This window comes from Exophiala bonariae (genome assembly GCF_035927105.1).
Source record: "Exophiala bonariae strain CCFEE 5792 chromosome Unknown scaffold_4, whole genome shotgun sequence".
In the NCBI taxonomy this organism is placed as follows: domain Eukaryota; kingdom Fungi; phylum Ascomycota; class Eurotiomycetes; order Chaetothyriales; family Herpotrichiellaceae; genus Exophiala; species Exophiala bonariae.
In genome coordinates, this window is record NW_027042479.1 from 1014783 (window position 1) to 1034184 (window position 19402).

A 19402-nucleotide genomic window follows, 5' to 3' on the forward strand; every position below is an offset into this window, starting at 1 on the left:
TCCCGGCCACCCGCCACATTCAAGTCTGAACTTTATACCACCCACTGACCAAGGAAAGCCTGAAGATGCGACGTTTGATGCTGTCTCCCCACCCTCTTGGCTTCCTGCGATACCAGGTCCAACATTTCCTGTGCTTCAGGACCCGGTGGTAGGTCCGGTAATGCGTCGGGCCCGAGATGGCCGTTCAGCTGTTGGCTAGGACTATCTGCCCCACTGCCCGTGGAACTCTCGTCAACCTCGCGGAGGCGACTGGGTAAAGGCGGACCATGGCGTTTCGCCACAGGGGACGAGATGGGCATGTCGCTCATTTCCTCGTCATCGTCCACCGAGTCCGTGGCGCCTCTGGCACGTTTGTGTGCCTTGCGGGCACCGCTCGGGCGGAGTACAGACTTCATGCGGTGTTTCTGCTTGCCCGATTTGCCCGGTGTCTTCATGACTTCGTCGGCCACTTCGTCCGCGAGTGTGGCTTCTAACTCATCGTATATCCTCCGGGTGGACCAGTTGAATTTCTTGCGGAGTTTGGCTTCGTTCATTAGTCTCAGTAAGGCTTCCGCAGAGCGTTCTAGTGCCGCGACTGCTTCCTCGTGAGTGCCGTCGAATGCGGCGAGCTTTTCTAGCTCGGTGGCTGCTTGGTCAATACCACAGTTGCGCATATTGAAGTTGCTGGATCTCCGTAGGGTGTTCAGCATATCCCATATATGCTTGGTCCAATCAAAGGGCTCCGGTTGTATCTCGGACTCGCTGCTTGAGCTGGACGTTGTGTTCGACGCAGGTTGGGATGTCGCATCCGAGTCTTCAGACATACCTGAGTCCTCTTGCGCCTGTTCAGGTGTTGTATCTTCCTCAGCTGACTCGGATTCGGACTCCGATGTCGATTCCGACTGTGAATCTTCCACTTCCTCAACGGCAGCGACTGGTGGGAGCAAGGCAGCTTTCAATGCTTCCACTTCGTCGGCGTATGTCTCGGCCAAATGCTTAAACAAATGCGTCTGTGACCAATCAATGCCTTCTCTCTCTTCTATCATCTGCTTCAATAAAAATCTGTGGTGCTTGTGTATCGTCTCCATAGCTTCGTCATCATCGTCGATCCGATATCCAGTGTGCTTTTGGTACTGGGTCAAGAAAGGATCTATCATAAAACCATACTGTTGGCGCTTCCGAGGAACCTTGTGGTGTTGGTCCACGGCAAAATAAAGTAGATCGATGGCCTCCATGGTGTCGTTGTAGTGGCTCAAGTAGCGATCTGAGGGGTAGATCTCAAACCAGCCAGCCTTTCCAGCCGCCCAGATGATGGGCTTCCCATTGTCATCGTGACCAAAGCTGTAGCGTGTAACATTCTCAATCTTCAATCGTGCATAGAGCGGGTTGTCAATCAAGACTGTTTATGTGGGCCAGAATTCGTCAGCATAGGCCATCGGTGGGGTTGAATATTCCACACGGGGAGGACTGCTAAGATCTCACCCTGATGTTCCTGCTCCTCATCATCCAGAGGCATCAACTCTCCCAAAACACAGAGAGGCACATCTTCAGATGCCTCGAGCAGATCTGCATATCGACCTTTTCCTTGATAAAAGATCTTGACATCGCGTAGAGCAAAGTCTGGCCATTCATTGACATCGTCCGGTACGGGGTCTAAGGGTTTAAGGACGCTGCTTTCAGGGAGAGTGGTCATGGCCGGTGGGAGGGCTCGAGAAACATGCTGCGGCCGAGACTGAGGGGAGTTGTACGTATCAGGTTATGGTGGCTGCGGATAGAGTCTCATCTGTCATGTCGGAATTCGTGCAAAGTGAGCCGAGTGTTCGTATCTGGTTGATAGTTGGAGGGGTAGGTGACCAGGTCTAGGGTGACGTGAAGATGTGGGATGGTTTGGGACTTTTCATAGAGATGACAGAGTCGTGAACAGGTACAAATACAGGAGTGTGATTGTAGTCGCGCAAGATCAGACTAAGCCAGGTATTCTGTAGTGTCAAAGCATGGTGGTGAATGGGGTGGAGCCTCGAGGTTGAGGTTGGTCGAATCCCATCCCGTCTGTTATTATTGGACTTGAAAGTTCAAGTTGTTGTTTTCGTAACCGGTGGCGTCGGGTCTCGGATTAAGGATTCTCCGGCATCCCCACAAAAAACTTTCGGGAACATGAAGAGGAGCGTCGCTTTGGCTGCGATCGATCTGAGTGACCTGGACAGACTTTCATAAACCGTTGTCAGCACTCCCACGATAAATTCCTTCATCATAAAACCAGAGCACGTAGGCGAGCCTCCATTGGCTTCCCGCCCTGTTCTCGACAAATCCGAGTCTCGGTCGCATGATCACCAAGAGTCTCTTCAGGATGGCTGAAAGCCCCAGTAAAGTCCTCGAGGGCATCTTCGGTGAGGCCAACTCCTCTCCCAAGATAATCCCATCTGACCGACTTTTCAGCGATCAGCAAACCCCCAAACTTGTCCTCTGCTCAAGTTTTACGTGATCTACAACACACCTTTGCAGAGTCCAAGGTATTCGCTCCACTGTTGGCTGAAACCCAGAGGATGCGAGTGCGAAATGACAACACGAGGAGGAGACGCATCAGTACGGACAATATATTCAAGATGGGCCATGGCGGTACCCTAGATCCCATGGCCACAGGAATCCTGATTGTTGGCATTGGCAGGGGCACCAAGCATCTCTCAGAGTTCTTGGAATGCAAGAAAACCTATGAGACCGTGGCACTGTTTGGAAAAAGTACCACCTCTTATGATGTGGCTGGAAAGGTGGTCGCGGAAGCTTCTACCGATGTTATCACCAAGCAGACCGTTCAGACCCAAGTCAATCAATATCAGGGATTCTTGAAGCAGATTCCACCAATTTATAGCGCTATCAAGATCGATGGCATCAAGCTGTACGACTATGCACGAAGTGGTAGGGAACTCCCACGAGAATTGGAAAGCCGTGATGTCCAAGTTACAGAGTGCACCCTTCTCGATTTTTACGAGGCTGGACAGCATGACTTCAGATATCCCGCCGAAGAAGCCTCCGAAGAAGAGAAGTTGACTGCAAGCAAACTCATGAAAGGAGCCGAAGCAACCAAAAAGTTACTTGCGGAGCGCACGCCCATGCCAAAGCCCTTCGAAAATGACAAAGCTAAACACAACGACATGCCTCGAGATCAAAAAGCAGCACTGCATACGCATCCGTTGCCGACGCAAGAAGCAAAACCAGCACAAGCACCAGCGGCCCGGGTTCGCCTGGAAGTCAGCAGTGGCTTCTATGTTCGCTCTTTTGTACACGACCTCGGTATTAGTTGTGGATCCTTTGCCACGATGGCAGCCTTGAGTAGAAGCCATCAAGCGCAGTACACCATCGCCGACCCCGCCCCTGAAGGATTAACCACCGCCTTGACCATGGATGACATATCCGCGGGCGAGGATGTCTGGGGACCAAAAATCACGGCTATGCTTGAACAGTGGATAGAATCCCACCCAGCAAGCCAAAGTGAAGAGAATGGGAGTCTTCAGAAGCATTTCGACGGCAGGAGAGATTCAGCGAGCAATCGGTACAGCGGACACAGGTCGAAGAGGAGTTGGGATACCGGAGGCAGAGACCATGATTCCAAGCGATCAAAGCGGCGAAATAGTTCTTCGCCGGAGGCGTGAGGATGATGAGGAGTCTCGTTCGATGAGAAATGGCTTGGCTGAGTACTTTGGAACGAGAGATTCGGCGCCAGATATGCTCTCTCTACTGTACAATACTTGACCTGTAACAATAATCCAAAAGATGTGTAGTAACGCACTTGGATCTTCCTTTCTGATGAGCGAATCCTTGATGGCAATGACAATGGCGTATGCCAAGACTAGTTCCTGCATATCTCTCACTAGCACTTCACTAAGTGGGTTAGTACCAAGTCAATGGTTGATGGCTCCTTCCCCCAAATTCTTAGGTGGGTCGATCAACTGCCTTGCGTGCCCTGCGCCTTGCAGCTCCCTGTCTTGCCGCCACGCGCCTGCAGCTGCCACTGCCTGCAATGATGGTCGCCCCATTCTTTCCGCATGGCAACTTTTATCTCACTCGACCGGGGCCTTTTCTCTCTTCACCCTTGCACTGCCAGTAGGCTCGTGTGATCAGTTGTTCCATCTTGGTCATTCTTTTACACCTGTACTTTACAACTTATCTTTCTTTCTGATTCAATTTCCCATCAATGTCTGATACCCAATACAATCCTTCTCTTTGCCCCTGCGCCTAAGTCTCAGGCTCAACGATGGGGCCCGTGCCATCGCAGGACAAGCCCTTGTCGCTGGCTGCCTTGAAGGCGAACAAGGCTCGCGCAAAACTTGTCACCAAGACTGTTACTATCGCCAAAGTCCCCAAACCGACTCCCAAGCCTCAAATAACCTCGAGCATTTCCAGGCAGCCGGCCGCTCGGAATGTTGTCGCAAATAGTACTCCTCGACAGTCCATCGTACCCCGCAAGTCATCCACCCCGGCTTCTCTCCCGTCCAGGCAGACCAGCAAGGAACCACTGGAGAGAGTAAGACAGAATGGGCATACTCGCACAAAACGTTCTTCCCCTGCCGTCTCAACCCCGAGACTCACCAGTTCGGATGATGAGAGTGAGGAGGAAGATCCGCCTAGGAAACGTGCGCGAACTACTCGGCGAGACAGTCTGGATGAACACCGTCGCATTAGGGATCTGGCGTCGTTCTCCGAAGAAGCCAGTGGCCCTCTTCAGATGGTCCATGCTGCAGACATCGCGAACATTGAGATTTTAGACCAGTCAAGAACCAAGTATCAAGACTTTTTTACAGCTCTTGAGGTGGATGAGACTGACTGTCCGACAATCACACTACAGTATCCCAGCGTGTCCCAGGCGGAGAAATACCAGTTGGTCAGGCCCACCGACTCCTCGGATTTCATGCCTTTGGAGGACATTGTTTCCAATATGAAAATCATCGCCGAATACTACCTTGACACAGAATCGGCCAGAAAGGTCAATTGCGAGGAGGACGGTTCAGGCTTCGTTCAATTGCTGAATCGAGAAGCCAAATTGCGGGGCCGTGTCGGTGCTCAGTCCAGGTTCATCAGTGTGGTGGAAAAGTTCAATTCACTCCTGACTGAAAAACGTAAGGATGGCACGATTGCCAAGAAGTTGGATGAGATGGTCCGTGTTGATGTGCAACTGGCTGAACACATAATCAAGAGTCAGGTCTACGCGCGGACCGTGTCACCTCAAGTGCATCTGGTGAGGCAATATGCCAGCTTTTCTGACAACGTTTATGGAGAATTACTTCCCAAATTCTTGAGTCGTATCTTCAAGGAGACCCATCTCAAATCAAATCAAATCTTCGTGGATCTCGGTTCTGGTGTTGGTAACTGTGTGCTACAAGCAGCTCTGGAAATTGGTTGCGATTCCTGGGGCTGTGAGTTCATGGAAAACCCGAATACACTTGCCCAACTCCAGGCCAAAGAGTTTCCCGCGCGTTGTCGGCTTTGGGGTATCAAACCCGGGAAAGTGCATCTGATCCATGGAGATTTCCTCAAGAAGCAAGAGATCAAAGAAGTGTTGAAGAGGGCAGACGTCATTTTGGTCAACAACCAAGCTTTCACCGCTGAACTTAACGACAAGCTGAAGTATGTTTTTCTTGATGTGAAGGAAGGTGCCCAGATCGTGAGCCTCAAACCGTTCCGCAGTCCAGCACACAAGATCAAAGTGACCAACGTCAATGATCCCATCAATGTCTTGGAGGTTGAGGAAAAGGCTCGCTATAGTGGGATGGTCAGCTGGGCAGATGATCATGGCAAGTGGTACCACCAACGGAAGGATTCTAGGGCTTTGGAGGCATTTACCAAGAAGTTGGCACGATCGAAATGACGACCCAGGAGCGACATTTTCTGTTTGGCGTTTGTACAAGCAAGTGGGCTTACAATGAGATTATGAGAGATGTCTTGCATAGCGTGGGCATTGGATAGCGTTTATTCATAATTTCGCATGGCGATACCCGCGCATTGACATTTGGTTAGAAGATTCGATTCAGAAGAGCGTACCCTCAGAATTAGAGCGACAAGAATAGATCATCTTCTGAAACACTTGCTGTGGTCCTTGTTTCCGTTATGATAATCGAATTTGATCGTACGTTCTAATGGGTAAGTGCTCCACTCCAGCAAGTTTACGGGGATCTCGCTCTCTGACTTTAGAGCAAGAAAAGGGGGCTTTACCAAAGGATTAGCTGAATTTATGTTGTTCGTTCATCTTATCGGCCTCCTTTCCCATTCTCGCCATCCAGCGATCCACAAGCTCCTTGTTTTCCTGCCTCAGTTTGTCAGACTGTTCCTCAGCCATATTGAGTTGGAGATTCAAGGTCACGTTCTCGTCCTGGACATTCTCCACTAGCTTGGCCTTTCCACGAAGTTCCTCTTCGCGATCTTTGAGTTTGATGGTCAACTGAGAAACACCGGCATTGAGCTGATTCATGCGTTTGCTGTCGGCTTTGGCCCGCCCTTTGAGGGTTTCCAACTCCTTCAGCGCCGAGTCTAGTCGGACCTGAAGGTCTCCGCGCTCCTGTTGCGCCTTGGTCAAGTCCTGCCGTAACTGTGCACTGACAGTTGTGTTGGACTCCACTGCTGTCGTGCCGGCTACTGGCGAAGTGACTCTCCGCAGCCCCCGACCTACGAGTGATGGTGTTGCTGTGGGTGTTGCCTGTTCTGGCTCCTCCGTGGGAGCCTGTCTCAGCTGTGTCTGGAGCTCGGCATTCTTGTCTGCTAGCTTGGTGCCTAGATGAAAATGTTTGAGATCTGATCTGCACTGCGAGAGCGAGAGCGACGGATATCAGAAGACTTACAGTGGTCGTACAAATTGAGGTTGGCCTTCTCCCTCGCATCTCTTTCTTGCAAGGCTGCCAGGTACTTCTCAGTCCATGTGGCCATATTGTCAAGAATGAAACGGATGCATTGTCAGGGTCTGCGACAGATCGGTTACAAATATCTCAGAGATCCAACGGAATATGTCTTTGTTGTCTGAGATGACAGACAAAAAGAAATGAGCGACTCGGACTCACTGAGCGTGACAGATGAGGCAGAAGAGGACCACATTGTCAGCCTTGGGTCGTGTGGGATGAGCCGGCTGAGTTTCCTGAATCATCACGTCTTCCTTCCCGAGATACGGTTAGTCCTATTTAGGTCACAGCCGTTGCCGCCTTGGGCTGTGGTCACTGGTCACTACCAACAACACTCGCACCCAACTACGAAGGCTCGCTTGTAGGTCATGATGCCCCCATGATCCAGTTCCATTCCCACTCCATACTTCACACACCTCGCAAGCCACAGGTCCAACTCCCACTATCCAATCTATCTTTCATATCAGAGGTTCCCGGGTACCCTCTCTTTCTCCGACAGCGGTCCCTTCCTTGCACGTCATCAACACGACACGCTCGAGCCGCTTTTCCGTATCGCCTGAGCGCATCCTGGGCAATCATTCATCCGCGAATACATTCAAGCTGCGTTTGATTGAAGCCCAAGAAGCCCAACCCATCCACTCAGGCTATACCGAGCACCATGTCTTCAAGAAAGAAGGTGCTATTGAAGGTATGTCATTGTCATATTTCCGCACATGTACTGCAATACTGACAACTAATCGTACAGGTCATTATCCTTGGAGATAGTGGAGTTGGCAAGACCAGTCTCATGAATCAATATGTACGTTCTTCTCCCAAACCTCGCACTGCGGTTGCCGTACATGCGCTGACCATCTTATCTCCCAGGTCAACAAGAAATTCTCAACCTCCTACAAAGCCACCATCGGCGCCGACTTCCTTACAAAAGAAGTAACAGTCGATGATCGTATCGTGACCCTACAGCTTTGGGACACGGCCGGTCAAGAGCGATTCCAATCCCTTGGTGTCGCATTCTATCGCGGCGCCGACTGCTGTGTCCTCGTCTACGATGTGAACTCAACCAAGTCATTCGAGACCCTGGATTCATGGCGCGACGAGTTCCTGATCCAAGCTAGCCCTCGTGATCCCGAGAGCTTTCCTTTCGTTGTCCTGGGAAACAAGATCGATTTGGGAGAAGACAGGAGGATGATCACACAGAAGAGGGCGCATGCGTACTGCCAAAATCGTGGACAGATGCCCTATTTCGAGACCAGCGCCAAGGAGAGCATCAACGTTGAACAAGCCTTTGAGGTCATCGCGCGCAATGCTTTGGCTCAGGAAGAGAGTGAAGAGTACGGCGGCGATTTCTCTGACCCGATCAACATCAACCTAGACCAAGACAGAGATGGATGTGCATGCTAAGCAGGGGTGGCTAATGGAGGATCGCGGTGAGCAACTTTGGTTGCCTTTGTTCAGCTTGTCAGGCCTTGCTCTACCCAATTAGGCAATGACCGGTTGCAAGTTGAATTGTGCATAGAATGCGCAAACATGGTTCAACGCCTGTCGGTATGGATCGATCCGTGGAGAGGCATTCTCCTTGGTCCGGGTTTGGGATCGCATCGTCTTATCAAATCCGTCTTTCCACTAGTCACGTGGTACAGTTCTCACGGTCTCTGTTCGGAGTTGGCGCAAGCATAGGTGTTGTACAGATACAAATACAGAACAGCAGGTAGTTCAGAGTGGTGGTAAAAGAGCAACGAGTTCTTTGGTGCTTGTATACATGTTGCGAGCTGTACTGATCGTTCCCTCTTAGTCCCCCATGTTATGCCACCTCCAAGTATCAGGTACCCCTTGCCTGTCTCTCACTTCTTGACCTCGTAGATGTATGTCAACATGGTTAGTTCCATATTGCAGATCTCTTGCGGACGACAACAGTACTGAGCAATGAACGACACCTAGTACAAAGCAGACCAGAATATCCAACGACCACATCCAGATATGTCGAGTGATTAAATCAGGCATAGAATCCATGGATCACGAACAGACCGAGGGGTTTCGCAAGCAGGTATAGACACTAGATTACAGCTCTATTCACTCGTCCCACGGCATGTTTTATCTAATCTACACGTACCGCACGGGATGTAGACGCTTCTCTGACGCAGGAGGGGTGGTGCACAGCGGTGCAGTTGAAATACCCCATAGATCGCACTGTGGTCCCGACACACCGGTTGTGTATAAATTTACTAGCGACTATAATAGCATGCCTTCTGCCGCAACACGCGGTTACCTCAATGTTCGCTCCGGATCAGCGTTCACGTTGTATACTGGGGCGCTCGGACAGGTAGACAGGCGTGGCTGGTCGAGTGATTCTGACATGGGCTCCTCATTGAGACCTGGAAATTGTTCAACGCAGTGGAGTTGCTAGTGGCTTAGGTCATTAACTCGACAACGGTACATCGATTGTGCTGAATACTTGTATAGTTAGTCAATGTTGAAGAGACCCTGTAGATGTACGCGGGTCGTTTCAAAACCCATCAAAAAGGAGGAAGACGAAGAATATGTTTTTGGGTATGGAATTGTGGAACAAGTTTTTGCGAAATCTGCTTTTTTTTCTCCCTTGCGCTGCTGTTGACACGCGACCTAGTTCTGAGAAGGGGAAACAAAATAGGATGTGTGTGTATTTTGCTTTGCCTGTGTGCGTGGGTGTGTGGTATGAGAGAAAATTTTTGGTTCTGTTCTGTTTTCAGATAGGACAACACGTAAAGAAGTTTTTGGTGGTAGGGACAACAGGATAAGTCGTGAGAAATCCCCATGAGAACCGATACACACACCTCATAGTCACAATCACATCACACGGGATGATTTGTGAACGGGGTGAAAAGATTAGAAACTCCAGCTTGCTCCAGGCCGTCATGACAAATCGTGACAGGAATGACAGTCGCGCTCTCTGCGAGTAAGAAGAAGCCAGCAATACAATCACATGAAAAACCTCGAGCTTGAATGTACTCATGTTCTCCATCCGATCAAGATCACAACACATAGGAGGCCTATCGAGTAAGTTTCAAAAACCCGGGCAGAGGAGACGCTCTTGTCAGTCGCCCTCTCCATCAAGAGATGAGATCAAGAGTCGATTCGAACAAGCGTCGATCGTATTGAGGCTCAGGCCCATGAGAGATGATAGGATAGTCGGGCTGGTCGTATTGCCCGCTGTATGTCGAGACGCCGTTTGCCTTGCCACGCCAGAAATACAAAAAAATATGTCTCCCGTAGAGTGTCATTTTACCAAGCCCAGATTTTCAGCTGGTTGAAATAGTTAGTGACAGATCAATCAAGCCAATGACCAGCATCTCTCTTACTAAGGAATCCCAAGAACCAGTGCATAAACTAATTCCGTCATTGCTAACACCAAGACAGCTGACTCGGTTTTCATGTCCGTTGAGCGATCCAACCTTGTCGCCACGTAGAGTGTCCCAAACCTGTCAAAGTGAGTACAAATCCACAGGAAAGAGAAGGCAAAGATGACTTACTTTGCATTCGAAATCATCGTAGCCAGCAAACAACAGGCGGCCAGAGACCGAGAATGCGACGGATGTGATGCCACACAGAACTTGTTCATTCTAAAGCAAGAGTCAGTGAGCGGTATTAGCCGAGGGGTCTTAAGGACGTACTTGATAGGACATCAGTTCCCGATCAGCTCTGATATCAAAAAGTCTGCACGAAGCATCGTCAGAGCCTGTGCCAAAAGCATTCCCATCGGGAAAGAATTGGATGGCGTTGATGTCCGATTCATGTCCGGCAAAAGTCTGGACGGCCTTTCCTGTTCGAACGTCCCAAAGTTTCGCGAAGGCATCACAAGCCCCAGATACAAAGATGTTGGCGTTGGTAGGGTTTATGCTGATGCTCATGACGTCGCCCAAGTGATCGGCAAATTCAGTTACTTTTGACCCTGTCTCAATGTCCCACATCATGCAAGTCATATCCCCCGAGGAGGTGATGATTTTTCTGTCATTGACGAATCGACAACATGATAGATAGCCAGAATGTCCCGAGAGTTCGCGAGCAACACGTGTCGGGCCTTCTCTTGTGGACAGGTTATAAATCGAGCAGATATTGTCCAGACCACCACAGGCAACATAATTTCCACTCGGGGCATATGCGCAAGTCATGACCCATGATGAGCGAAGAGGAATTGCGTGGACTTTGTTTGTAGTATAAGCATCCCAGATGATAAGCTTGCCGTCTTGTGAAGCAGAAACCAAATGCCGTCTGTCGGTTGACCAGTGCATGGCATAGATCTTGGCCAAATGCCCTTTGAGATTTCTTCTAGGCTTCATCCCTATTCGTTGTAGGGCTTCAGTGTTGTTGAGCGCGACTTGTCGCACTATGAGGGTTCGATTGATTAGCAATCCGGGGGAGCAGGAGCATTGGGTTTATGGGGGCGTGTGTTCCACGAATATTCATCAACTTACAGCTTGTATCTGCCAGATCATCCTTCTTGCGCTTGATTCTATCTTTTAGACCTTCGGCTTCTCTTCTCGCAGCCGTGATCTTGGCCTGCATTTGCTCTCCAGTCAGGTCGGAAGACATGGCGCGGGTGGGTGGCCCTCTCGGACCAGGTTGATAATAGTACACAGGTGATCAGGGTGTGCCTTCCAGGCGTTTTCGAGAGACTCGCAGCGCACAAATGGCGAGATTGTGGTTTGAGAGGATGTCAAATAATCGGCAAGAGTCAGGCGTGGAGAGCTCAAACGAGGCAGGTCTCAGGGATGGGATGAACCGATTGCCGCGGCCCACAGCACCAACGCTGCGAATGTTGCGGGATGCCGATCGTGGTTGGAGTGGGAGTGGGAGGTGACAGCTGGACAGAGGCAGCAGGAAGGTAATTGAGATGGATGGAAAAGACCTTGGGACAGATTGGGAGTTGCTTTGGACAATTGAAGGCAAGGTTGGACCAGGGAAGCAACCAGAGAAAGTCGGGAGTGGGAGGCTTCCTTGCCAGGCCAGTGCAATGGGTACGGAGGGACAAGTAACTAGCCTACCAAGTAGAGGTGCGAGGTGGTGGTCAGTGGTGCCAGTGCTGAGTGCAAGACCAAGCGGGAAGGTTGCTTGGTGCTTGGTGCTTGGTGCTTGGTGTCTGGTGTCTAGTGCAAGTGCCCGGGTTGCAGTTTGACGGGGGGTTCTTTTGGTGGGTAGACTAGTTTAATGATGTGCCTTTCGAGTTTGGGGCGTTTGGGCGCGGATGCCGCTCTCGTTGAGCCGGCGGTGGTGGACTCTGCGTTTACTGACAGTGCGATTAGCAATTTGAAGGGTCGGCTTCTCCCTCTTGGAGAAACAAGGGTTTCGTAGCATCAATTAACCATTTGGGCCACTGATAAATTAATTTAAATTCAAAGACCGTCCTCAAAGGGAATTCGGCACGATGGTCGACGCGGTCAACTACTACTAAGTAGAAACGACTGTGTGTGTTTCTCAGCTATATTGACCTCGAGTTGCAAGTACATTGGAATGTCTCCTCTTCGGCCGTTCCTTGCAGGATTGTGCTTCTCGTCACGGGTGATTTACTCGAGTCTACGTGCTTGTCTGCAGCTGAGGCCCGTAACCTTCAAAGCACCCTGTCAATCGAGAGATGTAGTATAGGGGTAATTCTCTATGCTTGGGAAATTGTTTACTCTCTGCATATCCAATATTAAAGATGGACATACTAGTCAAATCAACCCCGAATAATACCACGGTATCCGTACCTCGAGTACCTACTAAGCAGGTAGTTACTCCGGGCTCTACAGGCCTCGTACAGATACTTGGGACGGAGTAGACGCACTGAAGAGAGATTGCCCATCTGCGGCTAGTGGCACCCTAAAAGAAGCCGGGCACCGCCCGTGCCCCACCAATATCATCGGTCCAGTTCAAGTCCATCGCGACCCATCCACCTTTGGAACTCGAAACGAGAGAGCACTGGCACCCGCAGAAAGGGGCTTGCGCCCACGGATTCAGGTCAAGTCTGCAGCCAACCTCCAAATCTTGATGCAGCTCTGACACTGGTGTTGGCGTTGGCATTGGCATTGGCGTTGGCATCTGGTGAGCACGGATCTCTCGTGATTATTTATCATTCAGATCTGGTCTTCAATCCATAGTTCTGGTTGTCGGGACCCAATTGCAATGTCCTCTTGTCAAAGCCCCTTCTTCCACCAGGCCAGAGCCTGGAAATGCGAAAGCGTAAAACAAACGCATTGACGATCCTCCACCTTCGCAACCCGATTCATCACACTCCGCTTTCTTGCTGATCTTTTTCTTTTTTGTCATGAACTACACGTGGTTTCCCTGGTTCGGTGCCTTTTTTTGGGAATAAGTCATCATCCTCTCCTCAAATGCTTGCCATGCTGCTATAATTGACTCTACAAGCTATTCTGATTTAACTAGGATCTCGTGGTTGGTTTCGCCATCTCGTCGAGATGTCGCCTCGCGAGTCGTAAATACGCCTACTCCGTAGGGAGCAGATGATCTCGAAGCTAGCCACCCCGGACCATTGCAAACGCCATTATCCTGGCCGCCAAGGGAGAACAGTCCCACAATTGAGAATTCGTGCTCTAGATCGGGGCTGACACCGTCCCAACTAAGTGATAACATGACACTCTCAGATTTCTTAGAGGAAGGCGACTATTCAAAAGCATGGGCACTGTTCAGCCAAGGCCAGACTTTGTCAAAAGTACAACTTTACTACCTTGAAGTCGCAGTTGAGTTGATGTTTGGTAAGGACTTCTCGTGCAGTATATGACATTGAGACAAGTGCAGTTGTGAATGGAGCCGGTTGGAAATTGTGGTGAAGGATCTGCGCTAATAAGCAATTCTTTAGCGAGAGGAAGAAGCAGCGCAGTTGAAATACCTTGGTGGGCGTTTTCGGGTTACTCCGAATCTCCAATCACCCTACGAAGTACTCGGACCAGGTACAAGGTACCTCGTACCACGGCGGCCATCTGATGGTCTGAGAGACAAACTTACCAAACATGCCAAGAAATAGTCCTTCTCTCTTTGTCAGTCGCGAGCATTCCGAGATTCGACTCGTGTTCTCCAACCTGCTATGTACCACCGACACCAGAAGCCGCTTCGAGACAAGGCTGTACATTAGAAGCAGTTACAATTCTCCGCCTCTTTTGTCACTTTGCAACTCTCAACGCTCCCAAAAATGCTGTGGCAAATCGGCTGCTTGTACGGAGCATCTTCTGTGGCTCTTGGAGCTTTCGGTGCTCATGGACTCCGAAAACATATCACCGATCCACAGAAGATTGCTACGTGGTCCACCGCTGCACATTATCAGGTCAGTTGAGTTCAGACCTCTTTCTTCACCGTTGATAGCCTGCAGCAGACGCTCTGACACGGCAGGATAGCTCGTACATAGCGGCGTGCTTCTCATTGCCACATCCGTCGCTCCCAAGAATAAACTTGCTGCGGGTCTTTTCATTGCTGGCATGACAATGTTCAGTGGCAGTATTTACCTTCTGGTCCTCGATCCCCAGAGATTCAAGGCTTTGGGGCCTGTTACCCCACTAGGAGGTCTCTGCCTGATTGCAGGATGGGGTGCCCTGGCATTCGGTAGTCGGGGAAGGGTGACTTTGTGAAGGAGAGACGCAAAACCATCTTTGTATCAACATTTAATCTTATACTCAACTCATCGATTGATCTCTCTAGCGTGTCAAACCACTAAATCGGATCTAAAACGCGAAATGGACAAGCTGAAGCTATTCAACAGCTGGGTTTATCAGACGACACGATCGGAATATGCGAACAGATCTTATCTTGCCCAGTTTCACACGGTTGTAACTTGGTTCGCTATGAGCAATACGTTTTCGCGCACGTCGAGTCATATCCTGCACTGTCCTGAAGTGTCATGGGCTTCTCTTGTGGTTTGATCTCTATTCCAGGCTCTGTGACTCCCATGCCGATTCACGATACTTCGCCAACCTGAGGATCCATTGGAACTACGGGGCACCTTGCTTCGCCGTGCGAGCTTTTGGCTACGTATGAGGTAGGGAGTACAGAAAAGTCGAGAACATCCGCGTCAACGCGTCCATCTTGTGACGAACCAGAAATCCACTAACACTGAGTGTCTGTCACCCACCGAAGAAAGGATGAACGGACTGAAGATGGGCAATACTACAGGTTCTCGACTGCTGCTAGATGAAGACGCTTCCCATCTACTCGTAGTCTAAATATATACAAGGTGGCTGGTGACCGCGCTTCGGTCCACCACCGTTACTCGATAGTCCGGTCACCAAGTCAGAAGAACATCTCCCTTTTTGTCAAATCTCAATCCAGCACCATGCAATCACAAGACAAGATGCTTGTTGACGTGCCATTACCAGACATGCTGAACCAGAAAGATAAGTTACTCGCTATTGCGTAGTTGAACCAGGTTTCGCCGTCCATTTCCTGCGATTGGCGGAATAGCCGCTCCATTCTAGAGTCAAAAATAGTATCAAAATCTATAGTATGTACTACCAGGAACCCTCCAGGCAAGTTTGAAGTGTTCTTGGAATGTATTCTTGCGAGACTACTCGTACGTGATTATTATCAAAGGCTGAGCTAGCTCAACGATCCCTGATGGGCTGCTTTTAAGCACCTCGCGTTGATGCTCTGACGATGAATCTTCATGCAGGCTGAATATACCCCGCTCCAACACTGAATCAGCGAGTTGTAGCATACAATGCGATGCTTAGTCGCTCATCCATTGAGTGAGATATGCTGTGTGTTCTATTCTAAGATGCATGCATCTGTGTGGTAGATGCAATTCAGAAGGCTGCGAGAGGCCATGCGATATCAACATTGAGGTCCTACTGGTGTTAGGTTCAAGAACAGCAGAGCTGGAACGAAAATTGTTGCGATTGGCTCGAACAGCTGCCACCACCCATCGATCCTTTACCCATGTCCTAACTACCATTTTCTTTGAGATCCAGATTGCGGTAAGTGATAATTGCGCAACTACGGATCGTCAAGGCCTAGTTACTCCAGGCCACAAGTTTCACGCTTTGGCACTTCTTGATCTAGCCGCAGGAATGAACCATGCAGACCCTGGCTATCCAATATCTCACAGGCATTAGTACCCTGGGCTCGAGGGCTCGGAGGAGATAAAATGCAGAGTTGATGGAGGACGGATATGTCTATTTCTCACAGGGAGTTTAAGTGGAGTGGGGTTGGGTTGGGTCTGGGGAGCAATTCATCATTTAACCAGCCACAGAGATGTCAGTTTGGAGATGACTCCAAGGTGACCTCGTACACAGAGACGGCCCTCGATAGAGTGCGATCTAAATCATGCGATGGAAGGAAAAAGAACCGAGAGATTGAGTGAATTAGATATCAAGAACAATATAGAGCTCTCTACACATAGGAGTAGGGTATTAGCAATCAAGCAGGAGAAATAGGGCTGGGCTTCAGTGGCTGGCAGGCAAATTACCTACGAGCAGATACTTGCCTATAGGTAGGTGGTGTCAAGGTGAAGGATTATTTGCGTGGTCCTGCACCGACACCGTGCCACTGGCAGTGGCAGTGGAAGATTCGAGCCAGCCCTGGGCAACCAATACGAAATTGATCAGCGTTAGACGCGAGGCTTGGCCAGAGCCCAAGCCCAAGCCCAGGTCCAAGTCCAAGTCCAAGGGCGAACCTGATGCAGCAAAAGCCAACAACACGGTTAAAAGCCAAAGGGACCCTCCGAGCGCACACCTGAAACCAAGCGAGCGCTGGCACCAGACGCATCACTAGTTATTGGCACTGCGTTACTCGGTACAGTGGCACTACGGCCAACGCCAGAAGCAGCACCGCCATTGCCATTATTCATTCGCCTTTGCTATTGCCATCATGCTACCACCACCACCTACTGCTGCAACTCATCAACTCACCTAGAATCATTCGTCTCCCTTCTCTTCCACCACCATCATCCTCCATCATCACCACCATCGGTCGTCAACTTGGATCTTTGCTCGTCCGATTCTCCTCATCTCTCCTTCTTCAGCCGACCGTAGCATTTATTGTCTTGCATCCCTCCCTGGTCCTTCGATTCCTGCGATTGCCACACGGTTTTTCGAGTCCCCCGTCTCCTACCTTTGACCTCCGCCATTCGACTCCGCAGACAGCCTTTCGTCCTGCAATAAGTTGACTCGACTCGACTACACTCACCACTTTCCTTTCTGCCCACACACTATCTCGCTCGCCAGTCTCCCTTACGAGCACACACACTCATTGACACTTCGGCTGGCTGACCCAGTGTACGACTTGCTAAAACCTATCACCACAAGCAGTCCAATATCATTGTGCAAGACCACACCAATTGTGGAAAAGCCATCCAACGTCGACGTCGGATGATTAGCTGCGGTCACTGCCATCCTCCATGCCAGTTGTTTGAAAGTCTGTTTTTGTTGTCAGATTTCTCGATCGTCCATTAGGAGTCAGGGTGTGCATATCCCCAGCACCACCTCTACAGCCTCGGTCAAGAGTATTGGTCCAAGAGACGCGAGGTCGGTCTTGTAAAAGAGCTTTCTGCATGAACAGATTCCACTATTCATTGTTCTGGGCATCATGAGGGAGGTTAACTTCAGCATACCAAATGTCAACAAGGCCTCTGTCCACATCACCACCACCCTGTATGACCGTCGAGCTCTCGACTGTACATCCACCCTCCCTCTAATCAACTCTCTTAATCATCTAGCCTACCTCACCACATCATCCGCCCGAATTAGAGACATTTTGACTGTGGATGGAGGTATTGAGCGCCTTGTCTGCATCCTCAAAGAGGGCAGAAGCAAAGATGAAATGCACATGTGGAAATGGAATCTTGCCTTTCAGTGCATCGTCAACATTGGCGTTCGAGGCTCGGAGAATGTACGGACACGTGTAGTTGAGGCTGACATGGTTCCTGTCATTGCTACGATTCTTTGGGACTACGTCCTCGTCATTGAGCGGGAAAAAGCAAAAGCAGATGCTGAACAAGCCCGACGAAATGGCTCGCAACATACCGGCAGTTCAAGATCGTCTAAATTGTCCCGAGATCTGTCACAGGATCCTGCTTCAAGGTCCTCCTTCTTCGATCATCTTAATTCCTCCTCCGACCACCGATCCACGCGACGACAGGCACCTCCACCGTCATTGGACATTCCCCAGTCCTTCTCTCAAGCATTTGGCACCACTGAATCCGGCCAAGCAGACACAGTCATCACGCCCGCAGCTGTACTCACATCTCCTCCAGAGAGAACTGTTTTCCCACGCCCAAGCTTACAGCACCAAAATCGGAGTAGTGAGGGCCGGGGATCCTTTCAACGACAAATCAATATGCAACCTCCCGCAACTGCAGTCCCCTCGATGGACACATCTGATGGATTTTCGATACGGCCGGTCCGCGAGGTAGACAGGCTCCCTTCCATGTTACCAGCTCTCAACACCGGTGTCACATCGCATCCCGATTCTCCCACAACACCTTCAGCACCAGTGCATCGAGGCCTTCTTTCTCCTATTGGGCGACGAATGAGACGGCCATCTATCCGCCATCAAAATTCTACAGGTGGTGAGGTGGACGACGCAGTAATGGAGGATGTGACAGTGGATGATGAAGGGCTCGTTAACCCGGATGCCACCACTGAAGGGCGAAGCCGTGGCGCAACCAGAGATCCTAGCCCTCATGACAACCATGACATGGATGTCCGTCAGCCACTGACCATCACTATTCCTCCCCAGCAAATTCGTGACATCGACAATGTCGACATCGCTCAACAGACACCTACTGTAGCCGGAATGGGCAATCCTCTTGGGCCCGCAGCCCTGGAAGCTCTGGGGCCGTCTCCCATTCCGACAGTCCCTGCAACTGCCGCCTCTCCAGCGATCCCTCTCAACGCATACCCAAACTTCTTCTTGCGAAATGCGACTGCAACCACGTCCACCACGGCACTCATGCCTCGCGATGAGGACGTATTGATGGGCCTTCAACTACTTGCATACATTTCAAAATATTGCTATTTGCGCCACTACTTCCAGAGCACCCATCTCGTGCCCAGGCTTCGAATTGACAAGGAAGTTGAACGCATCTACGGGCCGTCTTCGAGAGGTGGACCAGTCCCGGAGCCTACTGAAGACGACGATGAAGAATTTCTTCAAGCTGACGACTACAACATTTTTCCATTAGTTGAGAAGTTTACCGTACGGCATCACTCCAAAGACATGCAGTACTGGGCCTGTGTTGTCATGCGCAATCTGTGTAGAAAAGACGACGCTCGAGGTGGCATTCGTCAGTGTGCCAACTATCAATGTGGTAAATGGGAACAGTTCCCTCGGCAGTTTGCCAAATGCAGACGTTGTCGACGTACCAAGTACTGTAGCAAGGTATGTCTAACCCTGAAACATGCAGATAGAGCGAGACTGACAATCATGACTAGGAATGCCAGCGCGAGTCATGGAGCATGCATAGACATTGGTGCCAGTCACCATAACGGACTTGGAGCGAGTGCAAAACAACTGTTCGAAAAGCTTGAGTTAGCATAGCCGCGGAGTAAGCGTGGATGATTATTGCTTGGAGTTGGGGGAGTTTGTGA

The 19402-nt window shown here is 50.3% G+C and overlaps 8 protein-coding genes across 8 annotated transcripts; 5 read left to right on the plus strand and 3 right to left on the minus strand.

The window, feature by feature from the left end:
- Nucleotides 1-32: 32 nt before the first annotated feature.
- LTR84_009939 (uncharacterized protein) lies at nt 33-1672 on the minus strand (the record flags this gene model as incomplete). Its single annotated transcript, XM_064853477.1, has 2 exons — nt 33-1378; nt 1462-1672. The coding sequence occupies 2 exons, from the start codon at nt 1670-1672 to the stop codon at nt 33-35; spliced, it is 1557 nt and encodes a 518-aa protein (XP_064709876.1).
- A 654-nt stretch (nt 1673-2326) lies between these two features.
- Nucleotides 2327-3626, plus strand: LTR84_009940 (uncharacterized protein; the record flags this gene model as incomplete). The annotated part of the gene is made up of 2 exons (XM_064853478.1): nt 2327-2366; nt 2416-3626. The coding sequence occupies 2 exons, from the start codon at nt 2327-2329 to the stop codon at nt 3624-3626; spliced, it is 1251 nt and encodes a 416-aa protein (XP_064709877.1).
- A 602-nt stretch (nt 3627-4228) lies between these two features.
- Nucleotides 4229-5839, plus strand: LTR84_009941 (uncharacterized protein; the record flags this gene model as incomplete). Its single annotated transcript, XM_064853479.1, has 1 exon — nt 4229-5839. One exon carries the CDS (start codon nt 4229-4231, stop codon nt 5837-5839), a length of 1611 nt encoding a protein of 536 aa, XP_064709878.1.
- Nucleotides 5840-6190: 351 nt separating this feature from the next.
- LTR84_009942 (uncharacterized protein) lies at nt 6191-6891 on the minus strand (the record flags this gene model as incomplete). The annotated part of the gene is made up of 2 exons (XM_064853480.1): nt 6191-6738; nt 6807-6891. The coding sequence occupies 2 exons, from the start codon at nt 6889-6891 to the stop codon at nt 6191-6193; spliced, it is 633 nt and encodes a 210-aa protein (XP_064709879.1).
- Nucleotides 6892-7518: 627 nt separating this feature from the next.
- LTR84_009943 (uncharacterized protein) lies at nt 7519-8258 on the plus strand (the record flags this gene model as incomplete). The annotated part of the gene is made up of 3 exons (XM_064853481.1): nt 7519-7548; nt 7606-7659; nt 7725-8258. The coding sequence occupies 3 exons, from the start codon at nt 7519-7521 to the stop codon at nt 8256-8258; spliced, it is 618 nt and encodes a 205-aa protein (XP_064709880.1).
- Nucleotides 8259-10115: 1857 nt separating this feature from the next.
- Nucleotides 10116-11423, minus strand: GB1 (Guanine nucleotide-binding protein subunit beta; the record flags this gene model as incomplete). Its single annotated transcript, XM_064853482.1, has 5 exons — nt 10116-10136; nt 10193-10312; nt 10364-10453; nt 10505-11217; nt 11306-11423. The coding sequence occupies 5 exons, from the start codon at nt 11421-11423 to the stop codon at nt 10116-10118; spliced, it is 1062 nt and encodes a 353-aa protein (XP_064709881.1).
- Nucleotides 11424-14016: 2593 nt separating this feature from the next.
- On the plus strand, nt 14017-14449 carry LTR84_009945 (uncharacterized protein; the record flags this gene model as incomplete). Its single annotated transcript, XM_064853483.1, has 2 exons — nt 14017-14148; nt 14219-14449. 2 exons carry the CDS (start codon nt 14017-14019, stop codon nt 14447-14449), a joined length of 363 nt encoding a protein of 120 aa, XP_064709882.1.
- A 2950-nt stretch (nt 14450-17399) lies between these two features.
- Nucleotides 17400-19352, plus strand: LTR84_009946 (uncharacterized protein; the record flags this gene model as incomplete). Its single annotated transcript, XM_064853484.1, has 3 exons — nt 17400-19010; nt 19078-19193; nt 19247-19352. 3 exons carry the CDS (start codon nt 17400-17402, stop codon nt 19350-19352), a joined length of 1833 nt encoding a protein of 610 aa, XP_064709883.1.
- Nucleotides 19353-19402: the final 50 nt, after the last annotated feature.